The sequence below is a fragment of the Brassica napus genome, chromosome C5 (assembly GCF_020379485.1).
Source record: "Brassica napus cultivar Da-Ae chromosome C5, Da-Ae, whole genome shotgun sequence".
NCBI lineage: Eukaryota > Viridiplantae > Streptophyta > Magnoliopsida > Brassicales > Brassicaceae > Brassica > Brassica napus.
The window spans coordinates 13,595,077-13,612,713 of NC_063448.1; the positions used below are offsets into that span (position 1 = coordinate 13,595,077).

General features: G+C 44.2%; 2 protein-coding genes across 7 annotated transcripts in view; both read right to left on the reverse strand.

Moving 5' to 3' along the window:
* Nucleotides 1–17,637, reverse strand: part of LOC111206341 (copia protein) — a 24,125-nt gene continuing 6,488 nt past the window's right edge. Inside the window, exons 3-7 of one of the 2 annotated variants that reach the window (XM_022702961.2) lie at nt 11,172–11,297; nt 7,218–11,108; nt 6,225–6,689; nt 5,990–6,124; nt 1–5,830 (exon numbers count right to left, since the gene is read on the reverse strand). In XM_022702961.2, coding sequence (XP_022558682.2) covers nt 1,019–3,274 — 2,256 coding nt within the window. In that variant the 5' untranslated portion in view covers nt 3,275–5,830; nt 5,990–6,124; nt 6,225–6,689; nt 7,218–11,108; nt 11,172–11,297 and the 3' untranslated portion in view covers nt 1–1,018. Of the gene's footprint in view, nt 5,831–5,989; nt 6,125–6,224; nt 11,109–11,171; nt 11,298–17,637 lie in introns of both variants that reach the window. The other variant, XM_048756803.1, reaches the window with a different exon arrangement.
* Nucleotides 17,079–17,637, reverse strand: part of LOC106397103 — a 12,754-nt gene continuing 12,195 nt past the window's right edge. For all 5 annotated transcript variants that reach the window (XM_048756812.1, XM_048756814.1, XM_048756811.1 and 2 more), the window contains one exon: nt 17,079–17,628. The gene's annotated coding sequence lies outside the window, so the exon portion shown is untranslated. The remainder of the gene's footprint in view (nt 17,629–17,637) is intronic.

Consider the following 17,637-nt stretch of genomic DNA (forward strand, 5'->3'; position numbering starts at 1 on the left):
TCGTTAGGTATTCCGATCATATTCCATGAATCTAGATGATACGAATACCAAATACATGAATAAATAATAAATTATGTGAGTAAAGTATGATATATTGGTCTTAGCATAACAAAAATCTTGAAAGTATTATAGACTAATGCCCTTTCTCACAAAAAAAAAGAGATATTATAGACGGACATGGTTATATGGGACCCCATACTTAAGAGGATAAAGTATTTTGATAAGACATTCATATGATTCATACCGCTTCAACTTGTATATTAGTTTGTAGATTGTAGTCTTGTGAGCTCCATTACTTGGCATTAAACATTGAAGCCACATGACTCGTTTACTACTCAACTTTCTTTGGAGATATGGACTGCAGCGTCCATGGCCTTTTAAGGGCCCATTTTTATTCCCCCTCCCACCTTTTCAATTTGAACTACAGGCAATCAGGCATACGCTAACTGAGTTCGGTTAGGGGTTTTTGTAAAAAGCCTTTTATAAACTGGACGGAATTATTAATTTCCAGTTTTCAATATATATGCAATGATCTGATCTACTGGTTTTCGAATTTCAGTGGACTACGATGCGCCATAAGAGCTTCAGTTTTCGAATTCAGATATATACAGTGTTTAATAAAGTCATCGATAACAAGTAGCAAATAGAAAAATCAGGATGATAATTCTTAAGCTCTATTTAGCAATGTGTTATTTATAAATATATAAACAAAATAAGAACTTTTGCAATGGATAATTATGGTGATGCTTAAGATAATGTATAGAATCAAGCAAAGTAAATTTATAGTCGATATTGTTTCAATCACAAGATATAAAGAACGAAGTATATAAGAAAACTCTTTCTTATTAGCTTAAGAAAATAACTCAAAACTTAAGCTCTCACAAACTCAATCTCTAATCTCACAAGTTATGCAACAAGTTTGCATCTTCTTATATACAGATATGATATTCTTTTTTCCTTTAAACTTAACTTATCTATATAACTCTTAGATAAGATAATTTTCCTATTTCGAATAAGTTTAGTTTAACTTGTGAACCAAGTTATCTTCAAGATTAACTTCAACATTCTCCCCCTTAATCTTGAACTCCATTTTCTTCAGATCTTGAATTCCAATAAGCTCCCTCATCTCCTTGAATTTGATTCTTCCCAAAGCCTTTGTCAAAATGTCAGCTTTCTGCAGGCTACCTGCGATGTGCTCCACCTCTACTTGGCCATTGTCTACACACTCTCGGATAAAATGGTAACGCTTGTGAATATGTTTGCTTCGACCATGAAACACATGGTTCTTTGTGAGAGCGATTGCTGACTTGTTATCCAATCTTATTGTCACCTTTTCACTTGCTTTCTCGAGTATCTCTGCAAGAAGCTCTTGCAACCATATGGCTTGTTTTGCTGCTTCGGTGGCTGCCATGAACTCGGCTTCACATGAAGATAGAGCAACAGTCTCTTGTTTGGTTGAGCACCATGTGATCAAGCATTCGTTTAAGTAGAAGAGATGACCAGTTGTACTTCTCCCATCATCAATGTCCACGTTATGTGAGCTGTCTGAGTACCCTACTAACTCGGAATGTCTTGTCTTCATGAATGTAAGACCATAGCTGAATGTTCCTTTCAAGTACCGGAGTACTTGCTTTAGCGCAGCTTGATGACTCTCTTTCGGTTCATGCATGTACCTACTCAACACACCAACTGAGTAAGACATGTCTGGTCGGGTGTGAAGAAGGTAACGTAGACATCCAATTATTCTTCTATACTCTTTCTCATCTATGTTTCTTTCTTCTTGAGCTTTTGACAACTTCAAACCTGCATCCATAGGGCTTTGAACTGCATTGCAATCGGCCATCTTTGTTTCTTCTAGAATTTTCTTTGCATAACCTTCCTGCTTCAGCATGATTCCACCATTAAATTGAAACACCTCGATTCCAAGATAGTATGTTAGAAGACCGAGATCACTCATATCAAACTTTCTTGACATCCCTGCCTTGAACTCGTTAATCATCTCTGTCTTCGAACCTGTAATGAGGAGATCATCTACGTATACTGCCACAAGTAGTAGGCCATGGTTCTTTCTCTTTCGATACAGAGAAGGTTCCTTGCTGCACTTAACGAAATCAAGCTCTCCAAGAACTTTGTTTAGTTTCTCATTCCAAGCTCTAGGAGCTTGTTTTAAGCCGTATAAAGCTTTATTAAGCTTATAAACCTTGCTTTCACTTCCTTCTATCACAAAACCTTCTGGTTGAGAGACATACACGACCTCTTTGAGATCACCATGTAAGAATGCGGTTTTAACGTCTAGGTGATGAACTTCCCAATCGTTAGAAGCAGCTAGACCAATAATGAACCGTACAGTTTCTATGCGTGCAACAGGGGCAAAGACCTCTTCATAATCAATTCCATGTCTCTGAATATATCCTTTAGCCACTAGTCTTGATTTATGCTTGCTTATACTTCCATCAGAGTTTCGTTTGATCTTAAAGACCCACTTAAGTCCAATAGGTTTTGCTCCAAGAGGAAGATCAACCAGTTCCCAAGTATTATTCTTTACTATAGATGCGATTTCCTCCTTACATGCATCTTTCCATACTTTTTCTTCAATGGCTTCACTGAAATCCCAAGGTTCATCGTTTATGAGAAGTAGTAATCTCTCTCCTTCTACATCAGCTAGGTATACATAGTCATCCAAGTAGCCTGGTTTCTTGCTTATCCTTGTTGATCGTCTAAGCAGATCTTGTACTTGCTCTGTTTCAGTCTCCGATGGACTTTCTTCCTCTTCTTCGATGTCTTCTTCTTCCATACTACCATCGTTGTTCTGTTCTTGTTCCATTTCTTCTTCTTCTTCTCGTAAGCCATTATTTCCGTACAAACCCAAAGATAACTTGAACATACCCGATTCCTCACTGTTCTCGTTTGTTGTAGTGTTCCACTTCCATCCTTTGTTCTCATCAAAAACGACATCTCTACTTACCACTACCTTTCGAGTTACAGGATCAAGTAACCTGTATGCCTTCGATCCTGGTTCTGTGCCTAAGTGCACGAGGGTTCTCGTCCGGTCATCCAGCTTTCTCAGGTGTGGGCCATCTGTCTTTGCGTATCCTAAGCAACCAAACACGCGGAGATGATCGATGCTTGGCCTCTTACCCTTTAAAACCTCATATGGAGTTTGTGACACCAAAGTCCTTGTTGCTACTCGATTTATAAGGTATGTAGAATGTCGAACTCCTTCTCCCCATAGATAATTTGGTACATTCATGTGCTTCATGATGCTTCTAGTCATCTCTAGCAACGTTCAGTTTCGACGTTCAACTACTCCGTTCTGCTGTGGAGAGTAGGGTGCCGTAAGATGTCGGTTAACTCCTGTTTCCTCGCAGAAAGTCTTGAATTCATTCGATGTAAACTCTCCTCCTCTGTCGGTTCGGAGTGTTTTGATTGATTCCCCTGTCTCAGCTTCCACCATTGTCTTAAAACTTTTAAACTTCTCGTATGCTTGGCTCTTAACCTGCAGCAATATCGACCACATGTATCGACTGTAATCATCAATGAGCACAAATATGTATCTATTTTTCCCGGCTGTAGGTGGTGTAATGGGTCCACATAAGTCCCCATGAATGAGCTCGAGTTTTTGGGTAGCTCGGTACGAGGTTGCACTTGGGAACGAACGCCTTGTTTGTTTTCCAAGTAAGCAGGCTGTACACGTTTCATTTTCAATGCTCATGTTTGGTATACCTATAGCCAGTTGATTCTTCATCATTGACTTCATTGTGTTTGCTCCAATATGTCCTAACCGTGCGTGCCATCTACTGTAATCACTTTGAGCAGCGAGTTGAAAGCACTCGGAATGAACACTGTCCATAAGGACTTTGTAAAGTCGATTCTGTGATCTTCTAGCCTTGACAATGAGCTTTCCTTCTTTATCATGGAGTGTAAGATGTTCTTCTTTCATCCTTACTTCACATCCCGCTTCTGTGGCCTGTCCAAGACTGATGATATTGCTTTTGAGATCCGGTATGAAGTAGACATCAGCGAGTAGTTTATGTTCTCCGGTTTGACTCATAAATAAAATAGATCCTTTGCCTTTAATATCGATTCTTGAGTCATCGCCGAACCGAACCTTGCCTGTAACACTCTCATCAATCATTTTGAAGTAATCTCGCATACCTGTCATGTGATTGCTTGCACCGTTGTCTAGGTACCAAACTCTTTTGTTGTCGGCATCGGCTTCAAAATCCTTTGGTTTCACATTCTTTTCATTAAGGTACACTACTTCGTGCATTAACAACTTGTCAGCTTCTTGAGTATCATCATTCTTCGTCTCACTCTTCGTTTCATATGCCTCCTGGAGTTTTAACAATCTGTCGGGACAGCTGGAGGCAAAGTGACCGAGTTTATCACACCTAAAACACAGAATCTTTGAGTAGTCTATATCTCTGTAAGATCTTCCGCGACCTCGACCTCGACCATAGAAGCGTCCTCCTCGACCTCTGCCTCTATAATCTCTATAGGATTGAGTATTTGGTGTTTCCGAATTAGCGTACATTAGTTTGGTTTGATCACTCTGACCTTCTTCTTCATCATCATGAATTCTCTCTTTATAGGCTTTTAGACGACCGATAATGTCTTCAAAGCGTGTCACTTTTAGGTCATCCCTAGTGTCTTCACCTTTTTCTGCAACAAGTTCCTTGTACACATCATCCATCCTTTCATAACCGAAATCCTCAACCACCAGTTCCATTCTTTCTACTCCTTCTTCCTGAGAGTCTTGAGCAGAGACGCCAGAGGCTTCTGTTGGCTGTGATGCTTGTACAGAAGCTACTTTCAAACGCATGTTGTACTCCTTAAACATGGATGTAAGAAGATCACTCACCGTCTTTGCCATTTCCTTAGCCTCGAAGCTATCTTTCCCATACAGCTTCTCGAAACAGAGCTTCGCGAAATGCATCTTCTGTGTAGGGTCGAAGATGGTTGCTAAGATCAACATTTTGTTGACATCCTTGATGCCATCCCAATACTTTAAAAACTTATGCAGCATTTCCGATGCCTTCAACTTCAACTCAGAGTCAACGCTACTAGCTAAACCAGTGAGATTTCTCTCAATTGAGATATCTCTCAATTGTCACTATCTCACCATAGCATTTGAAATCATTGACCTTAGATGAGGCAGAGACAACCAAGGTGCTATTGTAAAATATGACCAGAAACCTGATAAGCTTCTCAACTGCTTTCCAGTCCCAAGAATCAGGTGGTCCCCACCTTTTAGCCCCATTATCTACCTCTAGAAAATAGTCATTGTACAGCCTATCTCCTGCTTCCATTCTATCAAATGCTACCTTAAACTGTAATGCTCTAGATAGCATAAGGAAAGTTAAATTCCACCTAATCTTTACATCCAGGGGCAAGCTATCACGAGTCATCTTACCATTTGTGACTCTCTGATCAAAGGCATTTAACCTAGTGGTTGAGGACCTAACATACTGAACAACATTTCTGATAGCTAACACATTCTCACTTAAATCACCTAAACCCTCCTTAGCTATCAAGTTTATAATATGAGCCGCACACCTCATGTGTAAAAAATTCCCGTCTAATACAAAAGCATCAGGGGAAACGGAAATAAAGCTCTCATGAAACCTCTTAATAGCAGAAGTATTTGCGGTTGCATTGTCTACTGTGATGCAAAACACCCTCTCAAGACCCCAGTCAGATAAACACTCTAAAAGAACATTAGAGATTGTCTGACCTTTGTGATCCATGACATACTTGAAGCCAATGATTAACTTCTTCAGCTGCCACTGCTCGTCAATGAAATGTGCAGTGATAACCATATAATCTGCACCTGCAAGACATGAAAACCAATAGACACAATTTGTATAAGCGTATAAAAATTGGTTTTTAAACCATTAACAATTGGTATAAGGCTATAAGCGTATAAAACCATTAACAATTTGTCGACAAGTTTACAAAAAAAAAACCAAGTATCTGTCACTTGAGATACCCAAATATCAGTTGTCAGTGAAACTCTTTGTTTACTCGTGATGAGTAAGTTCTTCAGCGCTGCTTTCTTTTTCACAAACATCTCCACAATGTTCCTTGTCAATGTCCTTCTTGAGTGGGGCTTGAAAGTCAAAACCTTGCAAAGCAAGACATTAAAAGAGTAAGTAAGTTTGATGATTTCAAAAAGCTAAAGGCTGGTTGTAAAAAGTTACAGGCTACGTTATGCAAGGTTGTACCTTGTCGCAGAAGTGCTTAAAAGCAGTACTTTCAATGAATGAAAGTGGCAATTCTGCTAACACCACCAGCTCGTTGCAAGCTTCTTTGAAAACCGTTTCAGTCAGTTTCGATGCCTTCAGTTTGCCTCCATTACCAATCTGCTGCTGATTCTTTTTCTGAGAAGTTAACCACGCTATGTGCTCTTTGCAAATTTGCAGATGCTGCTTCAGGTTAGAAGTTCCTGACTTGGATGCACATGAAAGGATCTTCTGGCAATGGTGACATACACACTTGTTTCGATTCTCTTTGTTTCGGGTGAAATGCTCCCACACAGTAGACCTAGGCACAACCATCTTCTTCACCTTCTGCGCCTGAGATGATGCTCCAGATGTTGCATTTGCAGCCGCAAATGTCTCTTGGTACTCTTGGTGTTCACCTTCCATTTCAACATCAGTTGCTTGGTTATCGAAAGCTGAGGATGTCATCTGCAAGATAAAAAAACATGTATTAGCTTTAGACTTATTTAACTAACAACATAGAGACGAGCTAACATTGAAATAGTTAATACGAGTTCTACTACCAACATGAAACTAACATTGCAATATATGAAAACTAGAGACGAACTACGAGCTAAACCAAAATTCAAGTTTAAGAACGGAAGAACTAACATTAATTCAAGTTAATTAGTTCAAGTTTAAGAACTGAAGAACTAACATCATTTCAACTTTAAGAACCAAACAGCTGCAGAACTAACATCACACACATAATTCCTCATTACACACACATCATTACAAACAAGAACAGCTGAAGAACGCATCATTACAAACAAGAACAGCTGAACAACTAACTAAACCACAATTCGAGGTTAATGTCCAATTCTTTTCACACTAAGAATAAAAATCACACGACATAACCCGAATTCCGAAACCAATAATATTATCTATCCAAAATTTAAATTTGAAAAATAAAGCAGCATGAATGATACATCGAGTATTGAGAAGAAAAATAAGCACCTCAGATTGATTACTTTCTGTCTAAAGAGATGGAATGGCTTATCAAGTCTAAGGATTTGCAGAGACATATATATGACGTGAAATAAGGGTTTCGAGTTTGAATCGACGATAGAATCATTGAGGATATTTGATTTTTGGGTAATGGAAAGGATTTCAGATTGCATGATACGCAAGTTGAGATTTTGGAAAGGTTTGGTTGAGATTTCCGGAGATAATCGTGGTGTATCTACTCTCGATTCGAAAATGGAAGAAAGAAGGGCTAGAGTTGAGTTTCATCGGGTTTCGGTGGTTATGATTCGGTTGTCGGATTTTTACCCGATCCGAGCCGACATCCATTCTAACCCAAAATCACGAACCGAATGGTTTATTAAGAAAATCCGAAACCGAATCGAACCGTTTTAATCGGACCGGGTACCGATCGGTTGTTCGGTTTACGGATATATTGCCCAGGCTTATCTAAACTCATGTTCGTCGGAAATTCGTCGGAAATTTGTGATGAATATCCTAAAAAAATTTTGTAATCCGTCAGAAATTTCCTAGGAATAAGTTTGTCAAAAATTCGTTGGAAATTTCTGACGAATTTCCTACGGAAATTTTTCATTTCGACGGAAATTTGTCAGAAATTTCTGATGAATTTCCGACAAAAACATAAACCCCAAATCTATACCCTAAATCGTGTAATCTTCGTCGGTATTTCGTCGATTATTTCTGACGAAAGAAATTTCGTCGGAAATTCCTAGGAAATTTCCGACGAAATACCGATGAATGGTAAAATTTCATATTTCTCGTAAATCCGTCAAAAATTCCTCAGAAATTTCTGACGAATGGACATAGATTTGAGGCCTGGGGGGTCTTCGACCTGAACTCGTGTCCCTTGTTTTTGTTATAATAATGGCCTTTCTTGGCCTGCTCTGCTTTTGTTTTGAACAATAGCCCTGTTGCGGCTTCATGAAATAAGTTTCTTTGGTTTTGCTCGCTTCTCTTCTTTGAGATCTTTGGCTTTCGTAGATGATACTCGTATTGCCTTTGTTTCTGTGATTGTCTCTTCTTTCGGAAGAATGCAGGTTGCAGGATGATCCCAAGGCCTTGAAAATTGAGTCATAATCGAATAATTGTTGAGCTAAATGTTGATTGCTTGATAATCTTTTTCAAGACTTGGGTCGTCTGGGCTTTTGATGAATCGTGGTGGGACTCATGGATTCGGGGTGCCAAGGTTTCTTGGGAATGATCAGACCTTGTAGGTCTCGTATGACTGGATCTCCTCTGGGGACCCTGGGGTCCCTTGGAGAATTTTAATAATCTTTGGGACCCGGACGTCCCTTCTTGGGGAACCCGTGAGTTCTGGACCCTTGGTCGATTCTCCTCAGGGGACCTTGGGTCGCCTGGAGGATACTAATAATTTTGGGACCCGGAGGTCCCTTCTTAGGGAACCCGTGGGTTCTGAACCCTGAGGTCTCGAGTTGGACACATGGTCTTTGGACCCTGAGGTCCTTTTTTGGGGAACCAATAGGTTCTTGGCCCTGAGGCCTATCTGAGCCCGGAGTTCTTTATCAGAACCCGAAATTAAGGTTTTAAAGGGATTGCATTCTGCCACCCTAGGTGTGGCCACTCTCGGTACTTGTTGGGTATCGCATTCTACCGCTCAGAAGCTGGTCACTGTCGAGTTCCCGTGCTGCATATGCTTTCTGCAGAAAGCCACTATAAGGCTTAGAGGGTGCTGGTGTGGGTGAAAACCCAAGTGCCAGACTTACGCTGCTTTCCACGTCTGGAGAAGCAGGATATTATAAGGTGCTCCCGAACTTTTGCACTTGCTCAAGGGCAATTATACCTCGTGTCTCCTGTATTATTCTAGCACGTAGTGTTTTAATACAGGTACTTTCACATTTTTGGTATTTTTGTTTGGGACCCCGATATGCATGAGGCTATACAGGGGTTTTAGGTAGTGTTGACGGCATACTCAGGTTTGCGCAGACCCATTCCTACCTTATGTCTCATACCCGTTTTTATTTTTGAGTGGTCGTACCACTTATCATTAAGGATTGGCCAGGATCGAGGGTCTCTTAGACCTGATCCAACTCGTTTGCCCCTTTTAAGTATTATGGCATTCCTACTACTTTTTTATAGTCGGAAATATTTAATTATATAAGCTTTGTCCGGAGAGGTTTCAGCGTACATAGGAGTAGGAAAACATAATGCTTAAATAAAAGATAGAATAATTAATAGAAATCATGGTCCGGAGACCGTACAAGATATCAGCTTGCGAGGTACCCCGGTGGTTAGGCCATGTTTTACCTCTCGTTGCTGTGTGACTCGTGGGGTTTGACTTGCTTTTGGGACGAGTGTCCTTGCTGGGTGGTTCCTCCTTCCTTTGTAGGGTTCCACCTCTTTCTTGGGTCTAGGGACCGCGGTTGAGACTCGTTTCATGCCCCAGCCCTTGTGGCTCTCCGCGTTGTTGGTGCTCGGGGACCACTGTCTCCCGTTGATGAAGGTTTCCAGCACTTCCATGAAATGTGTAGTCACACTCATCCACCAGAGCGACCAGGCTCAGAGGTCTCCTACCTGGCTGAGTGTCTCCGTCCTGCGTCTGCGAGGCACCCTCTGCTCTAGATTCGCCCGATGTAGCTTCTGAGGGGGTCTCCTTGAAGTTCTCATGCCCCACTTGGTTACTCGTGAGTTCACTTGCTGATATCTGATGAAGTTCTTGGTGATCTTGTTTATACGAGGTGGGGAACGAGGGTTCTGCGAGAGCTAGTTCTTGTGAGCAGGTGCAACTTTGAAGTGTTTTGGAGGAGACCATGCGAAGCGGTCGACATAGGTTCTTTGGGGGTCCCTCGGGTTCTTGAAATGATTCAGGGTCCGCGTTTTCCGGAACGACCCCCAATTACCTGTCTTATTGACCTCTGATCCCAAGGTTCGGGATCTGAGGCCTTCTCTGTAATTGCTATAAGACCTTGGTCTTCCCCTTCAAAGTGGTCTGGTAGCAGGACCGAGAGTTCTCTTGATCTCCCCTGATTATTCTGATGCCCCAGGGTGTAGGGAACTTCACCATCTGATGGAGGGTTGAAGGGACTGCTCCCATGTCATGGATCCAAGGTCGTCCCAAGATCATATTGTATGCCAGTTGGCAGTCTACGACCAGGAATTTAGTGGACATGTTGACCCCTTCAGCGTATACTGGGAGGATAACCTCTCCGGCGGTTTGCTTGACCTCGCCGCTGAACCCGATGAGTGGAGTTACCCTGCGCGTCAGGGCGCTCTCCTCCAACCCTAGATCTTGGTACGCTGTCTGGAAGATAATGTTGCTAAAGCTGCCATTATCTACTAGTATCCTTTTCACCAAGCAGTTTCCTACGGTGAGAGAGATGACTAGGGCGTCATGGTGGGGAGCTAGGACCTTCTCTTGTTCCTTGGCTGTGAAGTTTATCTCGTCGGTGCCTAGAAGTAGGCGCTTTGATTGGGTCATTTACAGACCATGCTTAGCATTACGGGTGCTTTTCTTTGCAGCTGCATGGCTCACTCCGCTTACTTCTGAGCCCCCAGATATGACATGAATCACCCGATCTTGGCGAGGTGGTGAGGATGGTGCAGCTCCTTTGGATTTCCCTGCTATCTCTTTGCTGAGGTGGGCCTTGGCTTTTTCTAAGAGGAATTCTCGGAGATGCCCCTTTTGGAGTAGTTCGTTGACCTCGATCCTTAGGGCGATGCAGTCTTCGGTTTTGTGGCCATGATCGCGATGGAAGTCGCACCAAAGTCCCGAGTTCCAGAACGAGTCCGGTGCTTTCATCTCTCCAGACGCCGTCTTACTGGCAGATCCCTTCTTCGCGGACATCACCTTGGCCGCCTCCTGATAAGCCGCAAAGGATTCGTCAGCTGCACTCCCCGACATGTTTCCTGCACACAAGCTACGATTAGATGCTGAGAAAGAAAAGGAAAATCCGCAAAAGATGTGCTTACTCCAAAGACTGCTGCATCGAAGTACGGTTTCACCAACCAAGATGTTCACTTGGCGACGGTCGAGAGGAAGCCTCCAAGCTTGAAGAACAAAGTTTTCTCCTTCAGGGGGAGCAGGATGAGTACCAGCTGCAAAGAAATACACAAACAGTAAGTGGATGGCCATTCATCAGAAGTCCGAACATACCCTACAGCTACCTACAATATTCCACTGGTAAGTGGACCCATGGAGCGACATAAAGGCGTATCTTTCCGCCCATCTTTTGTTAAAGACCAGCCCTTTCCGCTCAGACCTGGGCAGTTCCTCCACAATCGTCAAACCACTGCGAGGACGAAGATGAAGACGCCCCTCTCCCCCGTTGAGATGAGCCAAATGATAGGCAAACCAAAACCTCGTTAATACCAAGGGATATGTGTTCCAGATCGCCTAGGTTCTGGATGTCAATCAATATTCTCCAGGCTGGAGGATTGAGTTGGGAAAGAGAAATCTCGAAGAAATCAACCAGACCAACGATGAGCGCTGGGATCACCCCTCGAAAGCCAATCTCGAAGAACGCCTCATAGACGGCAATCTCGCCTGGAGTGTGGCCGGAAGCTCGTTCCTCGGAAGTGGGAACTCGCAAGAGGACGTGAGGAGGTAAGGAGTACCTATCTCGCCATTCAACCAAATCATCAGCGGTAACCTTTGAGGCAGGGCCTAGAGAAAGAGGGGAAGTATAAGTCAACGGTAAGGGAGCGGTCAGATCGCAGTCGGGCGTCACGTCCGTATCTGAAGAACTTCTGGATTGAGAAGCTGGAGAACCCACTCGACGTCTCGACCTGGACTCATCGGCCGACAAGGGAACAGAGGAAGCAGAGCGCTTAGACATAGGATCGGATGATTCCTATCCAATAAATCGAGAGGATAGTGAGGAAGGGCAGCTCACGGACCTAGCTAATGGGAAGGTTGACCCGACTAGACAACCTTAAAAGAAAAAAGAGAAGAAGAAAGCAGTACCTGAATCAAGGCGCAGAGAAGGAAGACAGATGCCGACAAAATGAAGACGAACGAGGGCATATAAAGAAGAAGGCCGCGTCTCTCGGAATCTTCAAGATCTGGGAGAGATTTGAAATTCAAATTTCCCCCTCATTTCAGGCGCGTGGGATACCAACCACAATCCGATATTAAAGGAGAAGATCTCTCAGATTAGGAAAGAGTCCTCGGCCTTCACTGACAAGAATTCTTGGAAAGAAGCAGACTTGGTAAATGGCGTCTTGCCACGAAAAGATTGACATCATCAGGTTCCCGGTTTGGACCTGCCTCCCCGGAGGATCCAGGACTCAAAATCCCTCAAGTTCAAGAAATCTAGGAAAAGCCGCAGAAACTCTGGAACACGTCAAGAGCGTCAAACCTCGCCAGAACTCAACACTAGGCCCCAGCCTAAGGAAAGTCTCAAAAACGCGGAACGAAGCCGGGATCCTACCCAAGGGAACCCTGCTGAGAATGAGCAACTCCGCTTGACTTGAGTGCACAGGTTATTCCCCGAGTTCGATGATGAAATCGAGAAATAAGGGGCAAACTGTTGGGGAAAAATACTCAGGTATCCTTTTCCTCCAGGCTCCGGGCAGGATCCAGACCTCCGGGTCCCATGCATTCTCGTCTACCCTTCGATGCTATCTCCCGAAGACCATAGCGAACCCATTTCACGTTCCCCGCCATTCTAAGTTATCAATCAAACTTTACCGTAAAAACTGCGGAAAGTTCATTCTTTATCGAAAGAAGCCGTAATAAACGCTTCGAGTCGGAAGACGGCCCAAAGGGACCTAAGACATGACTCGAGGCCCAACTTATGATTTCTTAACCAACAGCCCATAAGCCGCATGACGGTTTACGCTTGGTTCGCAAGGAAAGATAAATTTCAAGTTTCCGCGGATAAATACAAAATTTTGAAGATAATTACGAAGATCGGAAAAAATGGAAAATCTCCATTTTTATGCTATGGCGGCTTAAGGGCAGAAGGGGAAAAGCGTAAACTGACCTTGGAGCCAGTATATAAGGAGTCCTAGGCGAGAGGCATGGGGGAGAGAACTTTTACACAGCAAACTTAGCACATAGAGCGATTTTAGGCAATTTTCCGTTTTTGTTATTCGAGCTGCGACTCAATTAGGTTTTTGCCGGCTTAGGGTTTTAGAACTATGAATCTCGCCGACAGCTCTCGTAGCTCAGGCACTTACCTTGTTGTAAACGCTCAAACGCAGATTCGGAATAAGAACTATCTTGCTCTCTTTTTCGATTTCTTATTTTATTATTGTTCTCGTTCCGTGTTCTGATTGCTTGGCGTGTGGTATTAGCAGATATCCGGGACCTCTGGGAAATTAGGGTTCTCCTACTTTCCTTATTTAAACGGAAATCGACAGTGCGAATTTCGGTTCCCACAGACTCTAAACCCTAGAGCAAGGGATCGACACTTCTACAACTCCAAGACTTAGAGATTAGACCTAGGCGGATAGAGTTAGGGTTTTTACTCAAATATCTTGTAATTCTTGCTCGCCTATCTCTTTTCAAGTCTCTTTTTATTCAATCTTCTCACAAACACTCAAAAGCACTTCGATATATAAGTCTTGTCCTCCGTTCCGTAGTACTCCAAAAGGACCTACACAAAAATCCCCTAACAATCTTATTGACTCGGTATGACTTATTTCGTTACCGAGTTTTCGTCAGTTAGGGTCCCTATGCGATCGCTCCGCTGTCGGTATGTCGACTGGGAGTGGGCTAAAGGTGGACGACTTAGGATTTAAAGGGCTTTTAAATGGTGACGGTTCCGGACTGATTTCAAATTAACTTCAAAGCATTTGGTCGGCCAAACCTTACTTAGTAAATAATGAATGATCTTGAGTCATCATTTCGGGCATATCGACTGATGTCGTGATATTACCAGACTCCCGTGAGCGCGTGTCTGATCAGTACACGCTCATGTGGGGTGCGAGTACCGGTGCGTTTGATCGATTGGCTGGAGCGTGCTCGTGCGGGGTATCGCATGGTGATATGCGTTCGCTCGCCTGGCCGCCTGTCTTTCGGGCAGACCTTTCGATGAAACATTTTTTTTTGTTTTGTTATAGCTGGACCCGTGAAGGCTGCCTACGTATCCCTTGTGGGGGATCAATCCATTCGTAGTTCTCTTTTTTTGAGTAAAAGTGGCTGGGAGCGCATTTACTTGGTTTTTTCCGAGTAAAAGTGGCTGGGAGCGCATTTACTCGGTCTTTTTTTTGTACTAGGAATGGAAAAGTCGGATTTGTTTCGAGTTCCAAGCGCGTGGTACTGCCACACCTTTTGAAGTTTCTAGGCGGTAGACCCCGGGCTTGATTACTTCAACGATCTTGTATGGCCCTTCCCAGTTGGCTCCGAGCTTACCGGCCTTCCACTCCTTGGTGTTTTCAAACACCTTTCTGAGGACGAGGTTTCCTAGTTCGAGAGGTCGAGACTTGACCTTTTTGTTGTAGTAGCTCTCAATCTGATGCTGATAATTTTGGGTGCGAAGTAACGCTTGGTCGCGCCTTTCGTCGACGTCGTCGAGTGTGTCGAGGAGCATGTCTCGGTTGAGATCGACATTCTGCGGCATCTTGGAACGGCGTAGGCTGGTGACGTTTACTTCGGCGGGTGCCATTGCTTCGATTCCATAGGCCATCGAGAAAGGAGCAGCTTTCGTTGCTCCGCGCGGGGTTGTCCTGTGGGACCACATGACACCGTCTAGTTCATCGGCGAAGCAACCCTTCTTCAGGTCGAGTCATTTCTTTAGCCTGTCGATGATGGTCTTTTTTGTAGACTCGGCCTGGCCGTTGCTCTGCGGATTCCTCGGTGTTGACATGTTGAGGCGGATTCGCCATCTGTCGCAGAACTCCTTGAAGTTGTGTGAAATGAACTGGGATCCGATGTCAGTGATTATCTCATAAGGGAGTCCATGTCGGCAGATGATGTTTTTCCAGAAGAACTTCTGCACCTCCTTGTCGGTGATGCTGGCGTATGCTTCGGCCTCTACCCATTTGGTAAAGTGGTCTGTCAAAACCAGGATGAATCTCTTCTGTCGAGAGTTCGGCATCGGACCTATGATGTCCATCCCCCAGCGAATGAACGGATATGGTGCAGTCATGGTATGAAGCAGTTCTGTTGGGCTGTGGATAGTCGAGGCGTGTCTCTGGCATTTGTCGCACTTGCAGACGTAGGATTCGAAATACGCGTTCATGGTTGGCCAATAAAAGCTGTGACTCTTGACCTTTAATGCGAGAGCTCGCCCACCCGAATGATTGCCTCCCGTGCCTTCGTGTGTTTCGGCCATGACGAGTCTCATTTCGTCTCCGGAGATGCATTTAAGCAGTACATTGGTCGCTGTCCATCGGTGGAGTTCGCCATCCATGACGACGTAGTGTGCGCTGCGTCGTTAGAGTCGTCGCGCCTCCCACTTCTCAGTGGGCAGTTTACCGTTGGCTAAGTATTCGATGAACTGTTGTCGCCAATCTTGTGGCTGGGTCTCCGGAGTGCGAGGCTCCGCTTCATCGATTATCATCTCGTTAGCGACGGATGCGGTGATTGCAGTCTTTTCGGCCTTTAGGTTGATGCTCGGTCTCTCGATCTTGTGAATCAGGATTGTTCTCTTGACCTGATCGTGCAGTTTGCTCCCAAGGGCCGCGAGTACATCCGCGCATATGTTGTCCCCGCGAGGGACATTCGTGAGTTCGAAGAACTCGAAGTCTTGCGTGAGGTCTTGTACGAGTTTGAGGTATGCATCCATCCATTCGTTTTGAACGTCATAGTCGCCAAGGTACTGACTCACTACGAGCTGAGAGTTGCAGTAGGCACTGACTCGCTTTGCTTTGACAGCTTTGGCGAGTCGGAGCCCCAAGATGAGAGACTCGTACTTGGCCTCATTATTTGATGCAGCGAATCCAAAACTGAACGACTGTCTAATGAGTTCTCCGGTTCGGGATTGTAGTTGCACGCCTGCTCCCGAACCTTTGTTCGTAGATGAACCATCTACGTGCAGGATCCAATTTTTGCTAGGGAGGATGAGATCCTGTTCGAGGTCTGGTGTTAGTTCGATCAGGAAATCGGCGAGGACCTGCGACTTCGCTGCTATGCAATTCTTGTACACGATGTCGTGCTTACTGAGTTCCATTGCCCACTTGGTCAATCTCCCGGATTGGTTAGTGTTCTGCATCAGTCTGAAGAGGTTGATTGGAGAGGATCTCGATTGTGTGCGACTGGAAGTAAGGTCGGAGTTTTTTTGTCGAGGTAACGACGGTGAGAGCCATCTTCTCGAGAGTCGGGTAACGAGTCTCGGGATCTGTCATTCATTTACTGATGTAAAAAATGGGCTTCTGCTCGCCTCGGTCTTCTCGGATGAGGACGCTGCTGACCGCCGAGGATGTGACGGCGATGTATAACGACAGAGTGTCGCCTGCTTCGGGTTTTGATAGGACCGGAGGTGTTGTGAGGTAATGCTTTAGCTGATTGAACGCTTCTTCGCATCTCTCATCTCAGACGAACCTCTTGTTCCCTCGTAGGAGTTCGTAGAAAGGAAGGCACTTGTCGGTGGATCGTGAGAGGAACCTATTAAGATCGAGGATCGCCGAGATTTGCTTTGGATTCGCTTCGATACCTCGTTGGATTACTGATACGCCCAAAACGGGAAGGATGGCTTAGGCCGGATGTTTGATATGAACCGAGAAGGCGAATGGAATGAATGGATCGTCAAGAGATGCGGAATGGCTCTTGATATACCACGATCTAAGGCTAACCACCTAAGAAACGATGAAGGTGTGTTGGCTAACCACCAAACGACACAAAAATATAATTGGCTGACCACCAAATCAACGAGCCGGTTCAAACCGATGAACAAGCTAAGAACTCTCTCACTCAGAGAATAAGAACGAAAATAAACAACCAAAATGAACTGATTTTATTCATTGTAGAGATTACATATTTATAGGAATCTCTAGTCAAAGATGATTAAAGAAATACATGAAAAAGAGACATACAAAATGATAGAAAATGGGCTGGACAACAGCTAGACGACAGCTTGAATATTTGTCCAGGTTCAATGTATCTTGAAGCATGTCCTGCGGACATGGCCAGTACGCGAGCCAGTACAATCCAAACTGGCCAGAGATGAAGTTGCACGGTCTATCTTGAAATCCACTCGTTCAAATTCAGTTCTGTCTTGACCGTTGATCTTAGAATGCAAAACAGTACGGGAAAGACAAGCTCCAGTTCGGGGGATTCGGTCGTCTGGTCGTGGTTCTTGTCTGAGCTTCAATCAGGACGTACGCGGGACTGCTCGGTCAGTCTGATCGGTATGGTCGGATGAACGAACCTTGGTTGAAATGAGCTGAACGTCCTGATCTCCATATTGGTTGGCTCCGATGGACTGATCCTCGAACCGGGGCGTATCATTCCCTTCCTCTTCAAAAAGATTTGTCCTCAAATCTGAATCAT